The 22,154-nt window shown below is 54.0% G+C and overlaps 7 protein-coding genes across 7 annotated transcripts; 2 read left to right on the top strand and 5 right to left on the bottom strand.

Moving 5' to 3' along the window:
- Positions 1–9: 9 nt before the first annotated feature.
- Positions 10–1,132, bottom strand: COCMIDRAFT_102202 (uncharacterized protein; the record flags this gene model as incomplete). The annotated part of the gene is made up of 3 exons (XM_007692348.1): positions 10–201; positions 259–865; positions 963–1,132. 3 exons carry the CDS (start codon positions 1,130–1,132, stop codon positions 10–12), a joined length of 969 nt encoding a protein of 322 aa, XP_007690538.1.
- Positions 1,133–1,550: 418 nt separating this feature from the next.
- On the top strand, positions 1,551–2,034 carry COCMIDRAFT_102152 (uncharacterized protein; the record flags this gene model as incomplete). Its single annotated transcript, XM_007692347.1, has 3 exons — positions 1,551–1,598; positions 1,789–1,913; positions 1,992–2,034. The coding sequence occupies 3 exons, from the start codon at positions 1,551–1,553 to the stop codon at positions 2,032–2,034; spliced, it is 216 nt and encodes a 71-aa protein (XP_007690537.1).
- Positions 2,035–2,528: 494 nt separating this feature from the next.
- On the bottom strand, positions 2,529–4,182 carry COCMIDRAFT_102173 (uncharacterized protein; the record flags this gene model as incomplete). The annotated part of the gene is made up of 2 exons (XM_007692346.1): positions 2,529–2,773; positions 2,886–4,182. 2 exons carry the CDS (start codon positions 4,180–4,182, stop codon positions 2,529–2,531), a joined length of 1,542 nt encoding a protein of 513 aa, XP_007690536.1.
- Positions 4,183–4,686: 504 nt separating this feature from the next.
- Positions 4,687–10,796, bottom strand: COCMIDRAFT_39046 (glycosyltransferase family 2 protein; the record flags this gene model as incomplete). Its single annotated transcript, XM_007692340.1, has 7 exons — positions 4,687–5,960; positions 6,013–7,961; positions 8,045–8,253; positions 8,603–8,780; positions 8,813–9,383; positions 9,430–10,519; positions 10,626–10,796. The coding sequence occupies 7 exons, from the start codon at positions 10,794–10,796 to the stop codon at positions 4,687–4,689; spliced, it is 5,442 nt and encodes a 1,813-aa protein (XP_007690530.1).
- Positions 10,797–12,336: 1,540 nt separating this feature from the next.
- Positions 12,337–13,770, bottom strand: COCMIDRAFT_102165 (uncharacterized protein; the record flags this gene model as incomplete). The annotated part of the gene is made up of 1 exon (XM_007692345.1): positions 12,337–13,770. The coding sequence occupies one exon, from the start codon at positions 13,768–13,770 to the stop codon at positions 12,337–12,339; it is 1,434 nt and encodes a 477-aa protein (XP_007690535.1).
- Positions 13,771–14,690: 920 nt separating this feature from the next.
- Positions 14,691–16,598, top strand: COCMIDRAFT_102184 (uncharacterized protein; the record flags this gene model as incomplete). The annotated part of the gene is made up of 2 exons (XM_007692344.1): positions 14,691–16,391; positions 16,455–16,598. The coding sequence occupies 2 exons, from the start codon at positions 14,691–14,693 to the stop codon at positions 16,596–16,598; spliced, it is 1,845 nt and encodes a 614-aa protein (XP_007690534.1).
- A 2,569-nt stretch (positions 16,599–19,167) lies between these two features.
- COCMIDRAFT_39043 (uncharacterized protein) lies at positions 19,168–21,317 on the bottom strand (the record flags this gene model as incomplete). Its single annotated transcript, XM_007692339.1, has 6 exons — positions 19,168–19,613; positions 19,707–19,828; positions 19,891–20,070; positions 20,256–20,310; positions 20,387–20,462; positions 21,057–21,317. 6 exons carry the CDS (start codon positions 21,315–21,317, stop codon positions 19,168–19,170), a joined length of 1,140 nt encoding a protein of 379 aa, XP_007690529.1.
- Between the last annotated feature and the right edge of the window lie 837 nt (positions 21,318–22,154).

The following is a 22,154-nucleotide window of genomic DNA, read 5'->3' as shown; positions in this document are numbered from 1 at the left end:
GAAGTCACTCTAGAGCTCCTTCTTTAGTTTGTTCGCCTCGGTCTCCTCTTTCCTTAGCTCCTTTACTCCAATCGCTGGTCTTCCCTCGACAGCCTTCTCGCCTCCAAACGTCTTGAATGCATTGTAGAAGATCCATTCAGTCGCGTGCTCGACGGGCTCGTCAAACACATAGGGTAAGAAAGGAACGGCCACAAGGCCAAGCTATTATGTATCAGTACTCGTCCAACCACATACACTGAACAATGGAACACTACTTACCCCAATCGGCGCCCAAGTCCTCAGTGTCTTGTTCTTTGCATCCTTGAGTGCACGCCCAGAATACCTGACAATGCTATGAATCGTGAAAGCCGGTAATCCCATCGAAGCTACAGCCTGAAAGACCGCCCGCTGCGCCATGACAGCTCTGTAATCTTCAATGGCCGGTATACGCCCTGGAACGACCTCTCCGCCCGTCAGGGGACTAGGAGCACCACCATACTTGACGCCCTCAGTGCTCGTCGCATTCTTCGCCAGATCCTGTACCTTGTCAAAGATACCCGAGCCAAACGATTTCCCCGTCGCCGCCATATCCTTGTCTTTCTGTTCCCCGAGCGACTTGTCTGCGGCCTCGTCGATGAATTTTTCAGGGTGCAGCGTGCGTTGATTACGGCAGTAGGCCTTGTAACCTTCGTGGGCGACATCGCCGGTAAGATAGAGCCAGGAGATACCGTAGGCGCCTTTGACCAGGTAGGGGTGGGCGACTGGACGGAAAGACTCGCCAATGTCGGAGGTGTAGGCTACGTAGCGGTGAGCGGAGAGCATGATAGTGCGGATGCGCGAGGCGTAAGCTGCATAACGGAGAGACGTATCCGTTGTGTCGTCACCTCTATCGTGGTGTGTTAGCTATCGTGAGTAGCAGTAGGCAACAGGCATCTGCGCATTGCGATGGGTGTATGCGATTTGGCAGTTAGAAGGTAACATACTCGCCATCGTACAAGACCTCCCACAGCTTCTCTTCATCATTGAGCGTATCCTGAAGCTCCTTAGGAAGCCGCTTCCTCGGCGGCGGAACCGAAAAGTCAGGACGCGCTCCCTGTCGCTCTACCGGCACACCATCCACCTCTTCGACTTTCTTATTCGCATCTTTAGCCATTCCGACACAATCGCAAGTTATTAATCCGAAGTCTTGTCTACCAAAGAGTAAAGAGCGTTAGTAAAAAAGAAGAGATTCTACACGCAAGTTTTACGTCGTACCACTATCAACCTCGGGATCCTAACCTAGCCAGCAGCCAACCAACCCACCACCTCAGCCGCACGTCATAATCCTTATCCCCCCCCCCCGCCCCTCCTACATCCCTGTCGCGCAGCCACACCAGCCACACTTCCTCAGCCACATTTTCTTCGCCCGCCAAGCCACGCACCTCGTTCTTCCGAAGCAGACCAGCAAGCTCCGAACTGCAACGAACCCGTTCTCTACCCGCCCGCCCGCCATCCATTGACGCATCCGCATCTCATATCCTCCCTGCGCTTTTCCCCTCGGAACGGATCACACAGCTTTCACTACCGCAAAGATGGTTGCCATGTACACGATTTTCGGCCGTCAGGTCGGATCGCACGTTGTATGTCTCTTTTTTCCATCCCAGGCAGCCCCGAGGTTATAGGGAAGAGGCGGGAGGACAATCAATTGAAGGCATTGGAATTTCCTGCTTGCAGTCGCAACAATTGACCAGCATTCCGGCTTTTCTGAAGGGGGGGATCAAGGGTAGAATTGACGGGTAGATGAAGAAGATGGCTAACAGAAAGTAATAGCTTGCGATCGCCACGCTCGCCACCACATTCACCGGTGCTGCGCTGTCCATGGGCGGAAAGAAGGCCGAGGACCCGACTACCCCTCCCATCAATGCGAAGAGCAGTGAGGAGGAGAACTTTGTCAAGTGCGTTTCCCATACATCCCTCTACCCACTATCCGGCCATTGCAGCGAATAGAAAACTAACATGTCTTGCGTTCACAGGGAGTACGTCAAGAAAGCCGCAGACAAGGTTTCAGGAAAATAAACAAGCGCACCGTTCGACCGCGAGAGAGAAGATATGACAATGGTATAACCCCATTGTGACGGTGGACATATACCTACCCAACATTACCACGGTTTCGAAGGGGAGAGGGGGGGGGGTTTTTTCTCTTCTTCTGCAACGTTAGACGGAGCAACGAGAAAGAAAAAAGTTGTGTAGATAAAGAATGAAGCCGATTTGGGGATTTGAATGACCAACCAAAAAAAAACAAAAACCATCATCATTTGTATACATGTATTCCATGGCTAAACCTGCGTAGATTGTGCGTTACAAACCATCATACCCTCCAGAGACAAGAAGAACAAAACACGGAATGGAAGGGAAAGGGGGAAGGGGGTATCATTCGATACTACAGCAACAACAACAACAACAAACGCACAAACCAAGCCTTCATCCATGCTTCAAAACGACGTCGACAACGCCATCCCATCATGCAACCCATCCATAACCCCCAAAACGCCGTACACTTACTCACTCACTCACTCCTCCCCATCCTCACTCTCCCCCTCCTCCTCAAGCACAACCTTCTTATTCATACTATCCAACACCTTGCAATAAAACTTGACCGCCTGCGCACTCGGGAAACAAATTTCCTCTGTCAGATAATCCGGTAGGATATCCAAGAGTTCTTTATCGCGCTGTTCGTCGAGTAAAGGTTGGTATATGAATTCTGTCTCTTCAGCGGGGGAGGAGCCCGGGGCGACGGTGAGGTGGAAGTGGAGGGCTATTTTTTTTGTACTTTTGTCAGCTTGGATCGGGTAGAGACGGAAGGGGGGTTTGGTAGGGGGATGGAAAGAAGGGGGGGGGGTGGAAGGGAGAAAAGGGAGAAAACTTACTGCGACCCCGACCTGTCTGAAGACAATCGTACACATCATCCCCTTCATCTGATTTCTTGACGCTCAAAACAACTAGGTTAGTCAAATCGCTGTACAGATCGACTTTTTGGCGTGCGAGGGTTGCTTCTTTTGCGGCTTCGACGGTTCCTGGGAGAACGACGCCTGTGGTTCGGGGTTTGACGGCGCTACCCGGCACGGTCTTGACGTCTGGTTGTAGTGTTGATGAGGACCGAGCTGCTGCGAGTTTGGACGAGAGCGTCTTGTTTTCGTTTTGTGCGGCTGTGAGAGACTCGGCGAGTTTCTTGTTTTCGGCGGTGAGGCGCGCGGATTCTTTGGAGGCTGCGGCGAGTTCTTTCTTGAGGGAGGCAAGGTCTGCGGTGCGGGATTGTGTGTCGGAGACTTGCTGCTTAAGAGATTTTATGATGGCGTCTTGATCTTTGGCGATTTGGTCGGTCCGCTTCTTTAGTTGGTCGAAGTTGGATTCTTTCCCTGATGACGCTGCTTCCTTAAGAGCTTCGTACTTGGCGGTCATGGCGTCCAGCTTCTTCGTGAGGTCTCCTAGTTTCCGGCGCATGATGGGATCTCGCTCAGAGTCTGATACGCTTCCTGTCCTCCTCACCCCAGCAGACGTCCGCCGCGCCCTACTATTCGGCTGTGCATGGGCTCGGCGCGCAGAAGGCCGGACTGGTGGTGGCATGCTCTCTGGTATCTCCTCTATCTCTATCGACTCTGAAATATCCATTGTTTCTGTGTCTAGCTCTGGCTGTGTCTCTGGGATGGTCATCTGTTCTGGCTCAGGTTCGGATTCGAGCGCGCGCTTTGTGCCTCTTGACTTTGCGGTTGTCTTGGATTTAGTCTCCTTCTCTGCTCCCTCCTTGACTGCGGCTTTGCGCCCTCTCTTTGCCGGTGCTGGCACTGATTCCTCCTCGCGCTTCTCTTCTTCTTGCGCCTTCTTTGCTGGTCTGCCTCTCTTAGTCGGCTTGGCCTGTGGTGCTGGCTCCTCTTCCTCAACGTCAGCCGCTCCCTCGCTATCGCTTCCGTTCGCATCATCCTCCTCTGGCAGCGCCTTGCGCCCGGCTTTTGTAGTCGCTTTCTTTACTGCTCCATTACTCTTCTTCGCAGTTGTCGCACTAGCTCCATTTGCTGCGCGCGCCGTGGGCCGTCCCTTAGCAGACGCCTTGGTCGTAGAGGCGCCCGCCTTTGGTTGCGCAGCGCTTCCACGCGCTTTGCGACCTGTCGCCTTGGTGTCGCCGTTGGACTCGGGTTTTTGGACTGCATTGAGCTCGTCTACCGTCATTTCGTCTTCCGAGGCAGAGTCGACGGTGAAGGAGATGTTTGCGACTTTGCTGCGGGGCGCCATCTTGTTGTCGCTTTGAAAATGTTGCGTGTGGTGGGCAAGTCCGTGGCACTGCTTGGGTGTTTGGCGGGATGATGGTGGAGTGGCATGCATGTAAACATGGTCCGAGCGTCGTTCCCAGGCACAGCGCGTTGCTTCGAGCTCTACGCATGTGACCATGACGGGACTATGGGAAACGACAATCGCATCATAATGTCATGCATCTTGCAAACTATAAAAAAAAGGCTTTCACTTAATTGACGAGCGTGACTCGTCATCATTAGTAGAAACTATATACATATGCGCGACATGACCATTCGCGTCTCCATGTCCAGGTATCATTCCAATAACTCATCTCCATAAAACGAAAAAAAAAAAGCCCACAAAGACAGCGCACTCGTAAAATTCGTAAACCCTATGCTCACTTTTCACATTACTTACCGTGAGAATCAAAGGAGGACTCGTCTAGCGGCCCACACTGCTGCCACCCCAGTTGCTAGGCGCCATGCTACTGAGCTTGCTTGAGATTGTGCTGCCCGAAAACCAGCTGGATGACACGCCGCCACCGAAACCAAACTTCCACCACTTGTTTCTGCCATACTTCCTGCCACCACCAAGACCGGTCCTGTTGCTCTTCTTGTCATCAATCTTGTCCTGCCACTTGAGCTTCGTCTCCATGATGGCATGGATCGAGTTGATGATGAGGAAAGTGGTGGATCCAATAGCACGGAAAACGGCGAGAGCGGCGACAGCCCACAGAATGAACGTGAGGTAGAAGTTGTTGGTGACCTTGCGGTTGCCATAGGCTTCGCTGATGGACATGGCGAGAATAGCGTTGGAGATGAGCCAGATGACGACCATGTAGGTACGCACGGCGCGGTAGTAATCTTCCTGCTGCTGCGATTCCGAAATCGGGGGCTCGGGTACTTCGACACGGTCACGAAGGTTACGAAGCGCTTCATCGTAGCCACTGTCAATGTCAAGTTGCTCAGATGGCATCTCGAGTTCGACGACGTTCTTTGTCTTTGCACGGGCGTCTCCAAGATCCGTCTTGGCCACGTTGTCACCCTTGGTTCCCCATGTAATGTCGTGCGTGTTACAGAAAGCGTACACTTGAAGCGTTGCAATATACGAGGGCAGAAGAGCAAAGTACTGCGCGCTCGAGGTAAACATGTGCCAAGGATCCAGATACATAAAGGACATGAGAAAGTAGAGTCCAATGGTGGTTGCCGTGGAGATGATGAGGTTGGTAAAAGTGTTTGAGCCTATCACTTTCTCGGCTTTCGGATCTTTCAGTTGGACAATGACAATGTAGAAGGAAGCAAACGTCGTGTAGGCCATGATGATGCCATACATGACCATACTCCAGAAGAACATCTTCTTTGCACCCTGAGGTCGATTACCCATGGACAAGATAAACTGCATGCAGATGAGTAGCGTGCATGTATATCGCAAAATGTAAAAGATGTATTTGCCGACATTGTGTCCGAATGGGTCCATTTCAGGGTCGGCGAGGGAACCAGCGACGAAGTAGAAGGTAAGGTAGAAGTTGGCCAGGGAGAAGAAGGTGAATAGCAGCTGGACGAACTGGTAGACGAACTCGATGTGGAGGAGGATCTTGCGCCAAATGGTGTGGTCAGTTGCCCATACCTGCTTCCAGTGGAGCAGCGAGTACACGGCAGCAAAGAAGGCACCGTTCAGCCAGCGACGACGCTGAGAAATGAACTCGGGAACCGCGTCTGCAAAACTGTTAGTGGATGGTCCTACAAGAGCAATGAGTGTCCATCTTACCTGGCACATCCGTCTCTCCAGTGGCCGCCTTGACATATTTCAGAACCCATTGTTCGCTTCGCTTTGCCACAAGCTCCCAACACAGGATACGATCCTCAGCCAAGTACATGTTGGCCGTGAACACGTCTGCATCTTGACCGTGAAGCGTTTCTCCCTTGAAGTACTGGCTGAGGGGCCCATGTCCAGTGTGGTCGTTCTGCAACGCGTGATAGCGATATGCCGATAGCGCACCTGGCAACACAGTAATATATCCAAAGACCGACTCCAGTGGCTTGTCGAGAATGTTGGACATCTTGTATTCAAAGTTTTGCGACGCAACCAACGGATTGAGAAGACCGAGCCAGGCTTTGCCCTTGCCAGCCTTGATCTCACCAGCTGCTCCAGCGACTGAAGAGTCTGTGTCAAAAGCCTTCCACAAGTGGTATAGCGCTTTGGGGCCTGGCTTGGTTCCGACATCGAGCAAAATACAAATATTGGGGTTGAGGGCGCGTCCAAAGGCATTGAAGAACCAACGATGCGAGTTCAGTTTCTTAGAGTTGCGTTCCTTCAAGCAGAAGATCATTTGACAGGGTACAATACCCTTCTCAGCACCCTTGAACTTGAGGTCAGAATCCAAAGAGACTTGGGTCGTGTATTCGTAGACGTGGGCGGTGACTTCCTTTTGGTTGACGTGGTTCTTTGCAATACCCTCCTGGAAGCACCCCATGGCAGCAATGGCGTCCAGTGTTCGAGGGTGAACCTTTCCACGACCATCTGCAATGATGCACACGACAATCTTCTGCCATCCGTCCTTGCCCCAAGTTCTGGACTTCATACGAGAGCAAAAGTGGCTGATGTTCTGCATGACACCGTGCATGGTACGGGTAAAGTCGATTTCGTTCTCGTTGTACATGGTAATGGCGATGAAGACCTCCGTCTCACGGGGGTTGCCAATGTTCTGGCGCAACTTGTAGCCACGGTCCACAAAGTCGTCGGGGTCGCAAGTAACGGCTGTATATCGCATGTGCGTGAATTCAATGTCATCTCGTCGCGGAAGGAAACTGTAGAGAATGGTGGGGATCTTGCACTCGAGAATGAGTTCACCGTTGATCAGGCGAACTTCCTTCTTCGTCATGACTGCGTCTCGCGCACCACGTCGAGCCTGTGCACCATCTGGAGCAGGTCCGTAGTGCTCCGCCTTTTCGTCCACTTCGGTGTAGACATCTGTATACGTGTCGTCTGTCAAATAAGAGTCTCGCGAGCGCAACTCTGGTCGGTCGTCGCCCATCTCGGTGAATGGGTCATCGTCGTCATGCATGGGTATCGAGCGCATGTCGCTCATGTCCATGGTGCGCTCCGAATCGCGGGAGCCAGGCCTTCCGCCAGCAGTGAACAGGGGCTGGGGTGGCAATGGCCGCTGAGGGCTGCCTGGTCGCGGACTGCCATCGAGGTCGTATGGCTCGTAGGAATTGACTGAAGCAGGTGGTCGCGAGTAATCGACTGATGTGCGCGTAGGTGAATACGGTCGATCAGGCGATATTGACCGTCGGTAAGGGACATAGTCGTCATCAATTGGAGGGGGCATGTTGGGGACATTGTCCATTAATGAGCCTGACCTCGACAGGCTGGATACTGAAGATGGTGATGGGTGGTACATGCGCGATGTCGGCTGGGGTTGTCTGTGAGAATGATGGGTCGGTAAGTCTGGGTCTTGCAATGGTGTTGTTTTTGAAGGCGACATCCAGCCGATGGCTTGTTGTCTGAATGACTTTCTGCCTGCTGAGTTGGTTTGCGCTGGCGCAGCGCTTCCAGTCGCATTGAGCGCATTGCCAGCCTCACGCAAGAAGTCGTGGATTTCGGCCTCGGCCTCCCTCTGCTTGCCCGCCTCAGAAGGCGTCATGTGCGTGCCCAGGGCCGCAGCGGTGCTATTTGCGGACGACATGTTTGAAGTGTCCTCGAAGGAGCGTCTTCTGGTACAGGAATGAGATTGAGTCCACAAACGTGGGACGCAAGTGAAGGTGAAAGTGAAGAAACAAGGAAAACTAATACTCACGACACATAGCTTTGGCTATCGTCTACGTTTGTCAACAAACGCATGGTTGAGCCTCCTTGGAGCTGAGGGGAGCCGTCTTCATCGTCATATGCAGGTGGCCGTCCATAGTGTGCACCACCTGGGGTGGTGGGTCCGTTCATGATATGTCGGTGAGTCGTGAAAAAAAGGAAAAGAGAGCCAAAATGTGGTAGAAGCGTCGTGCTCTCTCTCTAGTGTCACTCGAGGAGCGATGGCGACGTCGGGAATGCTAAATTAATGTTTCTGGGGAATCGATGCAGTCGCTGGGCTCTAGAATGAAGTGCGAGGCGGCCCATCCGGCGGTGTTGTTTCTTCCACGGTTGTCGTGCCAACACTCGGCCCAGCCCTAGAGCCGCCAGGTACGGCCCCCAGACTCGACCCACTTCAGGCTTAGACCGTTGCACACCAGCATAGCAACCACTATTCGTCCGGAGCCGCGTGGAACGGTGCACGCTGTCGTGGTCAATTGGCTGGGGATCGCCGTCCGTTACACGGTTAGCGGGTGTGTGGTTGTCCTGGGAGACGCCCGATCCGTCACACCGTGTACGATTTAGGGCTGAAGCACGTCATACAGGTCCATGCATATGTGAACAGGGCGTTTGCAGGATACTGCGGCGCTGTTGAGAGACAGTGTGCATTAACGTGCAGAAATCTAGATTTGCTTCTGTCTATGTCCTGAGAATACCTGCAAAATACGCTTCCACCCCCTCTAGTCCCGCTTCGTCGAGCGTGTCAATGTATCCTACGTACTGGTCTGGTCTAGCGACTACGACACATCCCTTTTCTCTATCCACGCCGTACTTCTTGTATGCATCTGCAAATGCTTCGTAGTAGTTGCCATCATCCACATACACCGAGTCATAGTCCCATCCAGTCCTAGGATCAAAGGGATGTAGAACATCGGGGAAGTCTCTTAGCAGCTCGACCTCGACGCGCTTGGATGAGTGTAGGGTGAGCACATCAATGTCCTTGACGAGCCGCGGAGCGAGGAGTGGTGATGATGAGAGGCGCTGGCAGAAGCCCTTGAGGCGAGTACTCTGCTCTTGGTTGACAACATTACCGGCAAAAACAATGATGCGGAATCGTCCGTCACTCTTTAACTTCTGCTGAAACTCCCATGCCCGACCATCTGACTGGTTGAGAACCTGGTGGCTCGGGAAACGCATACCTATCTTCGTCTCCGAGGCGAGTTCTTGCTTGCCAATGACTTGTGTCTTTGACGATACATCTGTTCCGTCGCCCTGCTCCGCGGCGTTGCCTGGTTTGCCCACCAACATGCTCGTACCGTAGTCGACCGAAAGGCCAGCGGCGAATAGACCGCCTGAGTCACGTCAGCATGTTTTGCGATTTGGGCATTCACTACTTACCCTTCTGGAATGCCTGTTTGAACTCGTCCATGCTTACACCCTCTTCGTCCATGACATCCTTGGCCGGTCTGCCAGAGAAGAGTCTTGAGAACTTGTGATCAAATGCAATGAGATCCTGGGCAATTCGTCTCCGCTCAGACTGGTACGTTTTGAGTATACTTGGTTGAGCTACGCCCTTGACTACCAGTCCCAGTTTCCAACCCAGATTGTAGGCGTCCTGCATGGATACATTCATACCCTGGCCAGCCTTTGGGGAATGGGTATGAACAGCGTCGCCAGCCAGGAAAACGCGGCTGTCACGGTCAAAGTTCTTGCCTACTCGCTGGCCGATTTGGTATGCGGTCCACCAGTCGCAGTATTCATATGTCAACTTGTATGGCGCAATGATTCTTTGTGCCGCTTTGATGATGGTATCGGGTGTGATTTTTGACCTGTCCGCTCTTCCGCTGGCATCTGGTTTGATCTCCGTGAGCTGGATATACAGTCTGGTAAGTTTGTTCTCCCGCGGAATGATCATCATTGAACCCGAGGATGCGCTATGTATGGCGCAACGCTTTCGAACATCGGGAAAGTCTGTGATGGGAACAATGTCGAGTACGCCCCAAATATGGTCTGTTGGTTCTCCTTCAAGCTCAAACCCCAGCTGCTTTCGGGTCCAACTGTGGGCACCGTCGCACCCTACAACGTATTTTGCCCTCACAGTCTCTGTGGTACCGTCTTTCTGTCTACTGTTTGCGATTAAATCTTGGGTATCATCTTCTGCCAGGTTGCTCCGGAATAAGCCGTCATTGATGCTGGAGCTCTTACTCTGAGCGGGCATGGCCTCCTCTTCGGTAAGATACCGGAGCTGCACAGTGATAGGGTAGTTTTCCGGCGAGTGGTTGTTTACTTGGTCTTGGTCGACATGGAGCGATTCAGGAAGCACTCCACGCTCTACACGTAGGGTATCTTTTGAATGCTTCTTGATATGATCGAGGAAAAATCTTTCGATACGCCCCTGGTGGAGAACAATCTCCTTGAATCGGGAGATTCCAGGAACAACATCTGGGATTTGGTCGGAACGACGTATGACACCGTCTTCGCCGGGATTCTGTGTACATTAGGAGAGATCAGAAGAGGTGATTTCTGCAGACTTGCCCACATGCAAAACTGTGAGGTGGTTAGTCCAGTCAAGCCAAGTGGGTGAACGAGTATACCTCTATCAAATGATTCGCCTCCTTCCACGCTCTATCGGCGAACCCAAAACTGTCAAAGATTTCCAAACTACGCAGCTGGAGGCCATCTGCCTGTCCAGAGTAAATCTTGGTGCCTCGCTTGTCAACTATGCGAGCGTTGATGCCACATCTTGCCATCCAAGTGGCAAGCATCAGACTAAATAAGGTCAGCCACTGACATATAGCAGTTTAAGAGGTAAGTACGTACCCTGCCGGGCCAGCACCAATGATTAGACTTGAAAACTGTTAGCCGTGTTTCAAGATGGAGTGAACTCATAGACTAACACATCGCATTTTGACTCTGGTGCATCTGAAACTGCCATGGCGAAAGATTATTTTTGGTGATTTGCTTTTGGGTATCTCTGTATTGATGCAATCAGGTGGGGGATGTTGTGTTACCCCGCCCTAAGTAGTATATGATGCGCATAAGATTCGACAAGGAACAGACTTCAGGGCCACATTCTTATATAGGTCTCTGCGACCAAGTTTTTTTTTTATAACCGGGAAGGGACACGGCAGTGGATACCAAATGTATCGGTAGTTTCTACGCTGCGAGGACCTGATCACAACAGGTGCGCGACTACCCCACATGACACCAAGTTTCAACGGGGGCGGGGCGGAGCAGATGGCCGGTGGAGACTTTGCCGGAAATTCTGATTCGTATATTTGGTCGTGGAGGTGCGGGTCTGTGACATAGTGCAGGGCAGTATTTTAGGGTTTGTCAAGGCTTTGTCAGGTATACATAACGTAGATGGAGTGGTCGAGGCTGACAACGATCTTACAAACCACCATATGGTACATATTTGATCTATGTCTGTCCCTCAGAAAATGGGTATGATGAGAGAGAGAGAGAGAGAGAGGCATGTGGCATTCAAAACAATAGCATTACTTGCCCCTCTTGCTTATGCACAGAGAGGGTCTATTCTAGCAAGGGATAATTATCTTGTTTTTTTTCATCTTAGTCAACTCATGTACGGCCGTACAAAGAGCGAAACCCAATCCGACCTCAGTCTCCTCTGTAGACATGTCTAAACTTTGGTTCATGGAGAAAAGGTTGATTCGGAGATTGCACATGTGGTAAGCAGCGCATGAGGCTGGTGCGATGAAAAGTCGGGTTTGTAAGTTCAATCCAATAACTGGCCTTGATAAGCCCCAAAGTCATATAAGGTTCAGGGCCCTGCTGGGTGACATGCTTTGCAAGCATGCGTAAACCTCAAACGTGTTCTCCTCTCATAAGGGCAAGACATGCTGTATCCAGGCTATGGTCCAAATCCTTGTACCGGACAAGGTCATGTACTAGGATCCAGGAATCTGATAAGCACTCTCAAGAGAGTGCAAAGATAGCGCATGTAAGTATCGAACGATTCGAAGGCAAGGCAATATGTTAGAGTTAGTAACTGATCAAGTGAAGTTTAAAAGCAACAGATTCTTCTGTTGAAGTTTGTGTCCTCTGGTGGGGATTTGCCACGAGCATGGCTTACGGAGTGGCTGTAAGTATCTTTGTCCGCATCACAGTCAGACTGACGCTTGGACTCACAGCATGTCACATCCAGCATACTTTTATCAGAATCATCTTCATAAGAAACTGGGGTATCATGCAAAAAGAGAAAAGGGAAGAAAGAAAAGTGAGCAGCGCGCAGGGCCCGGGTCGATACCTGTGTGGCTGCAGAGATGGATCACGAGTCGAAAGAAACTAGTAGTAGTCATCGTTGTTGTTGTTGTTGTTGTTGTCGTCGTCGTCGTATAGTTGGCGAGGTTGCAACTTGTCCAAGTACTTGGTCAGTTGGGTGAGTCTCAGGTTGATGCTGGAAAGAAGTGGAGCCTGCACTTTGGCGCCGTTTGCTGCAGCCCGCTCGAAGCAAGCGTGGGCTTCCTTGAGCTCTCTGCGGGCATTGGACAAACGCTGGATTCTGTTTGAAAAGGGGATGCTGCTGTTTGCGCTGATTTGTGCAGGAAATTCAGCATCCCAGTCTTCGTCGACGTCGAGTGTTCCGAGGGCAAGGTCGCTGATCCACAGGGCAATGTTGGCACGCAGTTGGACAAGATTTGCCTGTCTGTCAAAGGGCGGCGATGCAATGACTTGGTCAAGACGCTCAGCAATCTCGGTGGCCTGAGCCAACTCGTCCGTACGGATTGCCTCTTCCCTTGCAGCAGAGTCATCCGGTCTTCCGGAAGCAGCACTGTCAACCGACATGCTCCTCGACGTTACGGATCGGTTGGCAAGCTCGTCCTGCAGCCGCATCCTTGCACGCTTGCTCTTTTCGCGCACCTCGTAGATCCACAGCGAGAACATGGGTGGATAGAAGATGCGCTCGTCGACGGCATGCGGCTGTGTTTTCCGGGTTGGGTACTGGACAATGAGACGTTGGTAGTAATTCCGAGCTAATTCGAAGCCCTCTGGAGAAAAAAGACCAGGTTGGTGAGCCGGCTGGGGTGCGTCGTCGGAGTGTGGGCGTGGCGTTTGCGGGTTGCGTCGAAGAAGAATCTCGGCGCCGACGCCCCAGCGGCCATTGTTGCGAGGGTCGACGTGGGTTCCACCAGCAATTTGGGTGCGCAAGATGATGCCCCAGGCCCGGCTGGCGCGGTCATGGTCTCCCTTGAGCAGACACGAGTGCATTAGTGTGGAGAGGTTGTCGAGATGGGACCTTTTGAGGGCGTCGTGGGGGTCGTGCGTGGGAGCGGGGTCGACAGCGTACAGGTGGACAGGCGGGCCAGCCATTTGCTGTTGGATTCGAGTGGATCCATGGGGCTTTTTGAAAGTGTTGGCAGGCGCATGGGGGAAGGGTGGCGGAGGCACGTCGTGTGCGCGGTCGGGCAATAGGCCCACGACACGCAGCTGGGCTTTTTCCGGGGCGGGCGAGGCGACGGCGGACGATTGGCCTGTGGCGCGTGGATATGCTTGCGGGGAGGGTGCAGGTGCAGGTGCAGGTGCGGATGGTGGTGCTGGTGCGGATGGTGCTTCTTCGCCCTGGCCGTGAAAAAGGTCGGAATCAGAGTCGGAGCTGGTGTGGGCAGACGAGTCGGCGGGGTTCCTTTTGGAGGGTGCTTTTGCGGGGCTTTGGCAGTGGGCAGCGCACAGAGAGGCGGACACGGTGTGCTGGTCGCGCAGGTGGGTGGTGAAGTACATATTGCATGGGTGTCTGTGGTGGTGGTGGTAGTGGTGGTGGTAGTGTGGCGGTGGTGGTGCCAGACGGGCGGCGACTGAGGCGGCGGGCGGCGAGTAGGCGCGGACCCCCTGCCCGGCGACACGGCAGCCAGGTGTAGCACTCTGCTAGCAGCAGTCGGGTGCGTGGACGCGGACGCGGACGAGGCGGTGAGAGTGCGAGCAGGAGGATACGACAGGACAGGACAGGATGCGACGGGATAGGACGAGGGCGAGGACAGGCCCAGGAGATTGTCGTTTCTTAGCAGCGTCAAGCTGTCGCGACCTGTTTCATGGCTGGCCCGCCCGAGCAGAGAAAGGCCTGGCGGCGGTGCGCTAGGCTGCTTGGGGCTTAGCCGGTCCTGGTGCTGCGCCATACGACGGTAGCCGGCCTGGCTGGACTGTCCGCCCGTCGGCGTGTCTGTCTGTCTGCCTGCCTGCCTGTCTGTCTGTCTGTCTGTCTGGCCATCGTGACTGTCTGTCTGCCTCTCCGTCTGTCTGCTCTCTGCGAAGGCCACCCTCCCCATCTCTCCCTCGCCCGATGCCCTCGCACAATGGGCCAGGCACACTCCAGAGGCGCGACTGACGCCCCAACCCGGCCCAGGCGACGCCCGCGCTCGTGGGCGCCTGGCCTGCTTGCCTCGTCCTCGTCCTCGCCCTCGCTGCCGCCCGTCACCGACTTGGACACGACCACGACCACCACCACCCGCCCCAACGACCGCTCAAGAGCCCCCTCACCACCACCACCACCCCCGCCAGCTTCCTCCCATGCACGCTTCTCCCGCCGCCTGTCCTCCCACCTGGGCTGGCTCGATGCCCGCAACGAGCCCCCGCCAACGCACCGCGAGCCCCCGCCCTCCCGCTCGCGCTCGCGCTTGCATAGGGCGCGCTCCTCGCTCAGCTCCATGACGGGCCTGCTGCATGCCCGCCCTTCACTGCGCACACGTGACACGGAGCCTGTCCTGCCATCTGTAGCCCCAGATGCTCCTTCGCGCTCCTCGCCCACCCGTTCACTCCTCCCGCACGCCGCCACCGACCGAGGGTTGGTCCTTCCACGTGTACAGGTCCCGGACCTGGGCTTGGACTTTGACCAGCTGCTCCGCTCAAACTCGCCCATCGACCGTCCAGACGCCCACCGCCAGCGCCCGCTGGCTCCTCTGAGTCCGCTGCGGCGCGACGGACGCACCCTGGGCATCATTCCCTCGCAGCGCCGCATACGCAACATGATCGGCCACCAGCGCCGGAGACGCTCGCTGTGGCAGGAGGGCGAGACCATGGACAATGCCCAGCAGCTGCGCCAGGGCGAGGATCAGGCTGATGTGCTGTCTAGGCTGCTCTCGCTCGCCGCAGCCGCCACCGCAGCCTCGCTCGTGGGCGACGACAACCAGGCTGCCACTCGAGACGGCACTTTTGACACGTTTCTACAGTCGCTTCAAAACGGCAGCATAGCATCGGCATTGCGGGGCAATGAAGACGGTGCTGCCGGTGACACGCCCGGCGCAGGGCAGGCGCCACTCAACTTCTTCCGCATGTTTCGCTTTGGCACGGCTACTGACAGCACAAGAAGTGACAACGACGGAAGCCACGGCGGCGGTTCCGCAAACGGCGCATCAGAAGGCGAAGAAGAGGGCGAAGGCAGAATGGTGCCTATAATTATTGTAGGCATCAGGTCTATACAGCCAGGCAGCGGCACAGGACAAGATGACGCCAGCATACCGCCCTTTCTCGATGCCCTCTCCAGCTTTCCCACGCCCCCTACCTCTCCCGGCGACGCAAACATCCTGCAGCCACCGCAAAACGGCACTCGCTTCAGCCACCGCCGCCGGGCTTCCATGGGCGGCTTCAACTTTCCCTCAAATCACGACGGTCCAAGACACCACCGCGGAAATGCCCAAGAGCGCCCTCGCCCTTGGTCATCGCTCACAGACTCGCCCCCGGGACCTCAACCTCCTCCCTCGACACCAGCTACCACGATGAACCTGTCCGCCGGCCCCTCGGGAGCCACCACGCCAAATACGTCTACATCGCCTCCGTCGCCCATCCTCCAGTCAGCCTCGCCATCTCGGCGAAACAGCTTTGTTCCAAGAGGTGCCGGGTCCACTCTAGAGCCGACCGAAGAAGAACCGCAAACACAGCCGCGCAATGCACGACCCCGTCGCCTGAGCGAATCCGACTTTACACGGTACGGATCTGGAGCGCCGCGGAGAAGAGGAGTGGTGGAGCCGGACAATAACCCCGGCGAAGGGTCACGGAGTTGGATCATCTACGTGCTGGGCGGCAGCTACCCGGAAAATCACCCCATCCTCACGACGCCCAGTCTCTTCACCGACTCGCCAACATATGAAGACATGATGCTTCTTTCATCAATATTAGGACCGGCAAAACCGCCTGTTGCAAGTGAAGAGGATGTGGCTTCGGCGCCCGGGTTGCTCAGGATCCGGGCGAATGGAAGTGTGCTGGTAGCCGAGGCGGTCGAGGGCGAGGAGACGATTGATCTCGTGCCTGGAGCGCGCTGTCTAGTCTGCCTGTGCGACTTTGAAGCGGATGAAGAGGCGCGCAAACTCATCAAGTGCGAACACATGTTTCACAAGATCTGCATTGACCAGGTATGTTTAACATGGATATCCCTCTAAAAGTGTGGTATAGAAGATGACTAATGTGTTATATAGTGGTTGACTACAGGACGCAACTCGTGCCCTCTATGTCGTGGCGAGGGAGTCCACGAGACGGGCAAGGAGAGTGATGTCGAGCCTAGTGCTACTCCTTCTTCGCCTCCTTCGCCTCCACCATCGCTACCGCAAGCAACTGCATGATGGGCTAAACGATTCTTTCCGTCTAGAGTATTGATTTGCCCGAAATTGTGCTCCTTCTTTCTCTTTCTCATGATATACACATGGAGAGAGAGAGAGAGAGAGAGAGGGAGTGCACGATTGCTCAGATTCTTGATATATACCCCCTTTTTTTGATTTTCCATCTCTCCATCTCAATCTCCATCTATTTATCATTTTCTTGTCAAACGGGCCCTTGTCTGTCTGCCTCTCTCTTTTTCTCCACAATTTGTATTTTAGGATACAGACGTGGGGGACGGGAGTGGGAGACATGGACTTTGTTTTTCTGTCCACTTGCAAATTTTTCCGGTCAGGGTTTCATATACGTTGGAGTGTCATCTCTTTTTTTTCTTTTTTTGTCCTTTCCTAGTCATCCTGATATATACGGGTAAAGGGAGTGAATGGAGTCTCTCTACCATGTCTTTTTTTTCCTTGCATGCGATTTTTCAGAAAAATCTTGATTGTTTATCTTGATGTTGAATTGGCATTTTCTGGCATCATGGATGGGGCGTGGCATCTAACCGTATGGTCAAAGGGGAAATATATGGCGTGTATGTATGTAAGTCTTTTTTTTGTCGTTTCTCTATTATTTTGGATCGTCTTTTCAAGGAGAAAGCATGTAGCGAGGTGTGGTGGGGGTGGGGGTGAAAGAGAAGAGAGAGAAGGAGCAGTGTTGGGTGGGGGTGTGTGTCTGTACGGGGAGACATTTTCAAGCATGTGAGACGAATTTCCTTGCAAAGTTTCTGGTTTGCAACTTTGACGCAGCAACGGCCGGTGTGCGAAGAAAGGTCGAAAAAGTCTAGCACCAAAAGGATTCGAAAGCAGCGAGCGGGTGGGGGAGTTTGTGTGTTGTTATTGTTTTTCCCATAGTTAATGACTAGACTTGCCTATTGTTCTGTGCCACTGTACATGCTCCCTTATCTTCCTTCCTCTCTCTCTCTCTTTCTTTGTTGTTTACTTTAGCATTGAACGTTGATAGTGCACCTTTTTTTTCCCCCATGGTACTAACAATGCGGTATGTCACTCACTACGACTATTTTAGTCCCATACCCAAACTTAAATCCACCTAGTTCTCCCCAAGTCTTAGCCCCCCCCCCCCAAAGCAACTAGGTATAACTACGGATAAATGGACTACCCATTCGTCCGTCCATTTTTACGCCTTTGCTCCCTTTCCTCATCAAACACTCTGTTAGCTTCCCCCCCCCCTTCTCCATCCTCCGTCCTCCGCCCTCCGTCCCCGCGGACCACACACACACACACACACGTGACTATTGTGTACTATATACCCGTGATTTGGAATTTCGGTATCAAAGGGCATTCATAGCCGTAAGGGATATGGGGATAAAAAGGCGCGATAACCATGGCATTCATTAAATGATGATGATGATTATGGTGATGCTGACAATCGAGGTCGTGTATTATGCAACATGGTACAGGGGACTAAACGGGAGGAAGCAGAGTAGAGTAGGGGAGGGGAATGACGTGGGGTTCTTTTGGTGGGGTTGCAAGGGGGGGGAGGGAAAGGGACGGAATTTTTTTTTTGCTCGTGGGTGGTCGCGGGCAAACGTGACAAGGTAAAGCGAGAGAGGCAAGGGCACAGGGCATGTTGTTAGCAAGGAGGGCAAGGACAGGGGTGGTAGAGGGGGGGGGGGGGTTTGGGACAGATCGAAGCAAAATGGTCTGCAGCAGTCGCGGTGACTGGGCTGGGGGGGCTTTTTTTTTTGCACCAACCAAGATGCCTGTGGGTGCGTGGGTACTGTGTAGATTGGACTAGGAGGGTATATCGGTGTGTACACAGTAGTGTATGTACAGTTTGATATTAAAAGCTGATGGAGTAGAAATTGGGCTAGGCAGCGAAAGGTGGTGTTTTTTTTGGGTTTTGCCTGGCTTGCGCGCTAGAGTGTGAAGTGAGCAGCTGAATGGGCTTTGCATTTGCATTTGCATTTGCACTTGCACTTGCCTTGAACATGTCCTGTCTGTGCCTGCGTGCCTGCCCGATAATGTATAATAGTGAGTATATTACAATATCAGAGCCCTCATTCGCTGGGCCGGGTTTACTTGCGGCTTTTTTTCTTGGACCATGTTTTTTTTGCCCTGGTTTCTTGGCACAACGAGAGACGGGGCCTGTGTGTCGGTATAGCAAAAGATACGTATACGAGTACGGTTTGCTTGATTCAGGGCTAGTGGGAAGCTTGAAGTTTAATCTCCACCTTTTGTGATGATATCGACATAGCATTCTATAATTGTAAGTAGTATAGTATATTTCACATATCCATATCCATATATATGGATATATATAGTTATATTCTATCGGTACTACAAAGGCACCGTCAGGGCAGGTTGGGGCCGTGTCGGAAATTGCAAAAGGCTGGTTTGGGAAACCAGCACGTCAACTGCGAGCGGGGGCAAGTCCCATTGTCAATAGCAAAGGATTTTATGGCAAAGGTTTCAGGAGTGTGCGCTCTGGATTGCCAGAAAAAAAGGGCCTGGCCCAGTAGAGCCCCCGTGTGGACCTTTTTTGTCGGGGCTCTGGCCAGTCAGTTACTTGGTTTGTTCACAGTGGCAGAGACGGTCCGCGGGCGGCGATCTGGGTGAGTGAGACAAAGTGGAGAAGGGTCGATAGTGGCCATGGCACGGCAGATGGAATATGACGTTTGGTGCCGTGGGCAGCAGACATGTGACGGGCAGATGTTGGTGTGCAGGAGGACAAGAAGGGGTCCTGCAGGTGTGTCCGCAAAGGTCGGGCGGTGTTTGCTTTTCTCGGAGGTGGAGTTGCTTGTTTAGGGACCGGTGTGGAGGGAATTGGGTGTGTGATGTTGTTGTGGTTGTTGTGGTTGTGGTCGTGGTCGTGGTCGTGGTTGCTGCTGTGGGTAGTGCAGGTCCAAGCGCTTGGAGAAGAGGGAAGGCACGCTGCACGCAGCACGGAGGGCAAGAGCAAGAAGGGCTGACCCTGTCGACGACACGTGGGGCTGAGTGTGCCGCAGCCGCGGAATTGGAGTGCTCCGACTTGTAACTAACTACCCAACCCACTAACTATTCCATCACACATGCACACCATCCATTCACCCACACGATGACCCTTCTCACACACACCGACTGTGACGTGCTTCATGTGGCGACGCCATGCGCCCGCCTCTTCTGCCGTAGCAGCACCACCAGCACCAGCATCAGCACCAGTAGTGGCAGGCTTCCAGGCTGGGCCGGCCGCTCGGTCGCTGGGGTCATGCAAGATGGGCACCATCAGCACAGGGTGCTTGTCGAGCCCGTCAGACGCTGCACACTGACTGCATGCTGCAAATGACAATGCCGTGTCCATGATGCGTGGCGCACGGCACTCGACCACTCAGGGGCCGGCCGGAGCGGCCATTGCGGCATCCGCTGCCCGTCCGCTTCCGGCCTAGCACCACAACGTGACATTGGACGTCTGCTCTCTCGTTCTGCTTGTCGCTCTTTGTCCCTGGTTGGTAGTCAGCCAGACCAAGGCCCATGACGATATCTCACCCTAGCCTCGCCATGGTCTGCCAACACTAACCAACTAACCAAGTATACTCGACGACTGATATACTCTATTCACGCTGCCTCTGCTCCAGACGTTCTACTCGACCCGGCCCTGGCCTGCCGTGCAAATTGCACTAGCCCGACCAGAGTGGGCAATTCAGAATCCTCCTCATCATGCCACTTGGTTCCCGCCGCATGCCTACATACAGGTACATATGTACCTACTACTTACACTATGACCCTTCTACACAAGCACACTAGGCCTACACACATACCAAGAATCCCACCTGCACCACTTTCCACTCTGACGCCCGTCACGGGACGGCGTTCCGGGCTAGAGTTCACGTCTGTCTAGCACTAGGTAAGCATGGATCTAATCATCATCATCATCATCATCGTGTATGTGTATGTACACACTATGTGCCAGTAAAAGCGCTGCGAGTGGCTAGTTGTTGGCACTGCTCTGCCACCTTCTCGAAGCAGCCCTCCTTCTCCCGCCCGCGCGCGCCCGCCCTGGTTGAGTCAGGCCCGGTGGCTCCAATATCCACCCGTCTTTTTATAACCACGCACATTGATGAGGCTTGAAAGTCTAAAGGCCGTCCGCCGGGCAATTGCTCTGCACTGCATCGGCCCAATCCCCACTTCAGGCCAGCAGTGGGGGGTCCACGCCAAAGAGAAAAGGGCCCATGGCATGCATCCTTAGTAGCCACTTACCTACTTACCTCCATGTACAATGCCTGTCCATACCCAACCATACAGCCTTACCTACTAGTATACAAACGGTCAATACGTACATATGTACATGTCTGCATCTCGACCTACATACATGCCCAGTCCATGTCCGTCCATCCACCCATCCATCCATCCAGCCATTGTCCATCCACACGCACTGTGACAACGACCTCGACCTGCAGCACGCGTCGCAATCGCTGCGACGCCACTCACCCACGGCTGATTTGGGCAATGGATGGATGGATGGATGGATGGGGGAGGGGGCAGCTGGGAGAGAGAGAGGGGGGGGCCTTTTGGTGCGGGCCCCACCATGCCGCCCTCACCACCCTGATGGTGGGATTGGGATTTGGGGCTGGCGCATATCATGTCCGCCTTGGTGCTGTGTCGTGCCCTTGGCTCGATCCGTCTGCTGCAAAGGCGATCCTCGACCCTCTTGGATTTGCAATTGCTCCATAGCACGCTCCATGGCTCCATGGCTTGATTACCCACGCCGCCCACCGCCCCGCCCACACTCCTCTAGCAGCAGCCAGCATCCGTCACAGCAGCCGTAGCAGCAGCGGCGCGCTGCACGCCTAACAAAAAAATGCCCTGCTCTAGCCGTAGCCCACAAGCTGACAGGCGGGGATCATCGCCGGGGATGTGTCAAAATGGGCCGCATCTGATGAACTGTACTTAAGATACTCCCTCGTACATGGGCCTACTTATTGCTCGGAGCGGGCAGACCCCTTGGTTGCTCCGTCGGTGGTTGCTCTGCTCATGGTTGCCCTCCCCTGCCATCCCCTCCCCCCCCAGACTTGAGGTGGCTGCTGTCGGTGGGTGGTCCTGTTCGCACGGCCTGAGAATGGCCCAGAGCGATCAGTCCTGGGATTCCAGCGCTGCGCGGAAAGCGGAAGCGTTTGTGTGCACGGCCCATAGCGGCCTGGAGACAGCGCAGTGGGCTTGGGGCTTGCTTTTTCCCCTTCACTGCACCCCGGCTTCTCAGATGCGGACGTTTGATGAACCTCAGACTATCCCTTCCTGGGCATACACCATTGCTTCTTCCCAGGACTAGACACACGCCTCTGCTCTCGCTCGGGCCGGCTCTCTCGTCTGCCTGTCTCTCTGTCCACCGACCTCGCCCTCTTTGCTCTAGCTCCGACCTCTCTGTCTCTTTTTTTCCCCAATTTCTCATACCATCTTTCTCAGTTTATCGCTCTTGCACAACCTTGAACCTGCGCCCCCCCCCCCCCCTGCTGTGCTTCCTCTCTACCAACACTCATCACTTTCTTCCCCCTGTTTTTCTCCCACCCCACCATCCCCCCTCGGCCCCCC

This window comes from Bipolaris oryzae (assembly GCF_000523455.1).
Source record: "Bipolaris oryzae ATCC 44560 unplaced genomic scaffold scaffold_126, whole genome shotgun sequence".
NCBI classification, from domain to species: Eukaryota; Fungi; Ascomycota; class Dothideomycetes; order Pleosporales; family Pleosporaceae; genus Bipolaris; species Bipolaris oryzae.
Note: the sequence above shows the minus strand (reverse complement) of the source record. Positions and strands in the feature narration are given on the sequence as shown.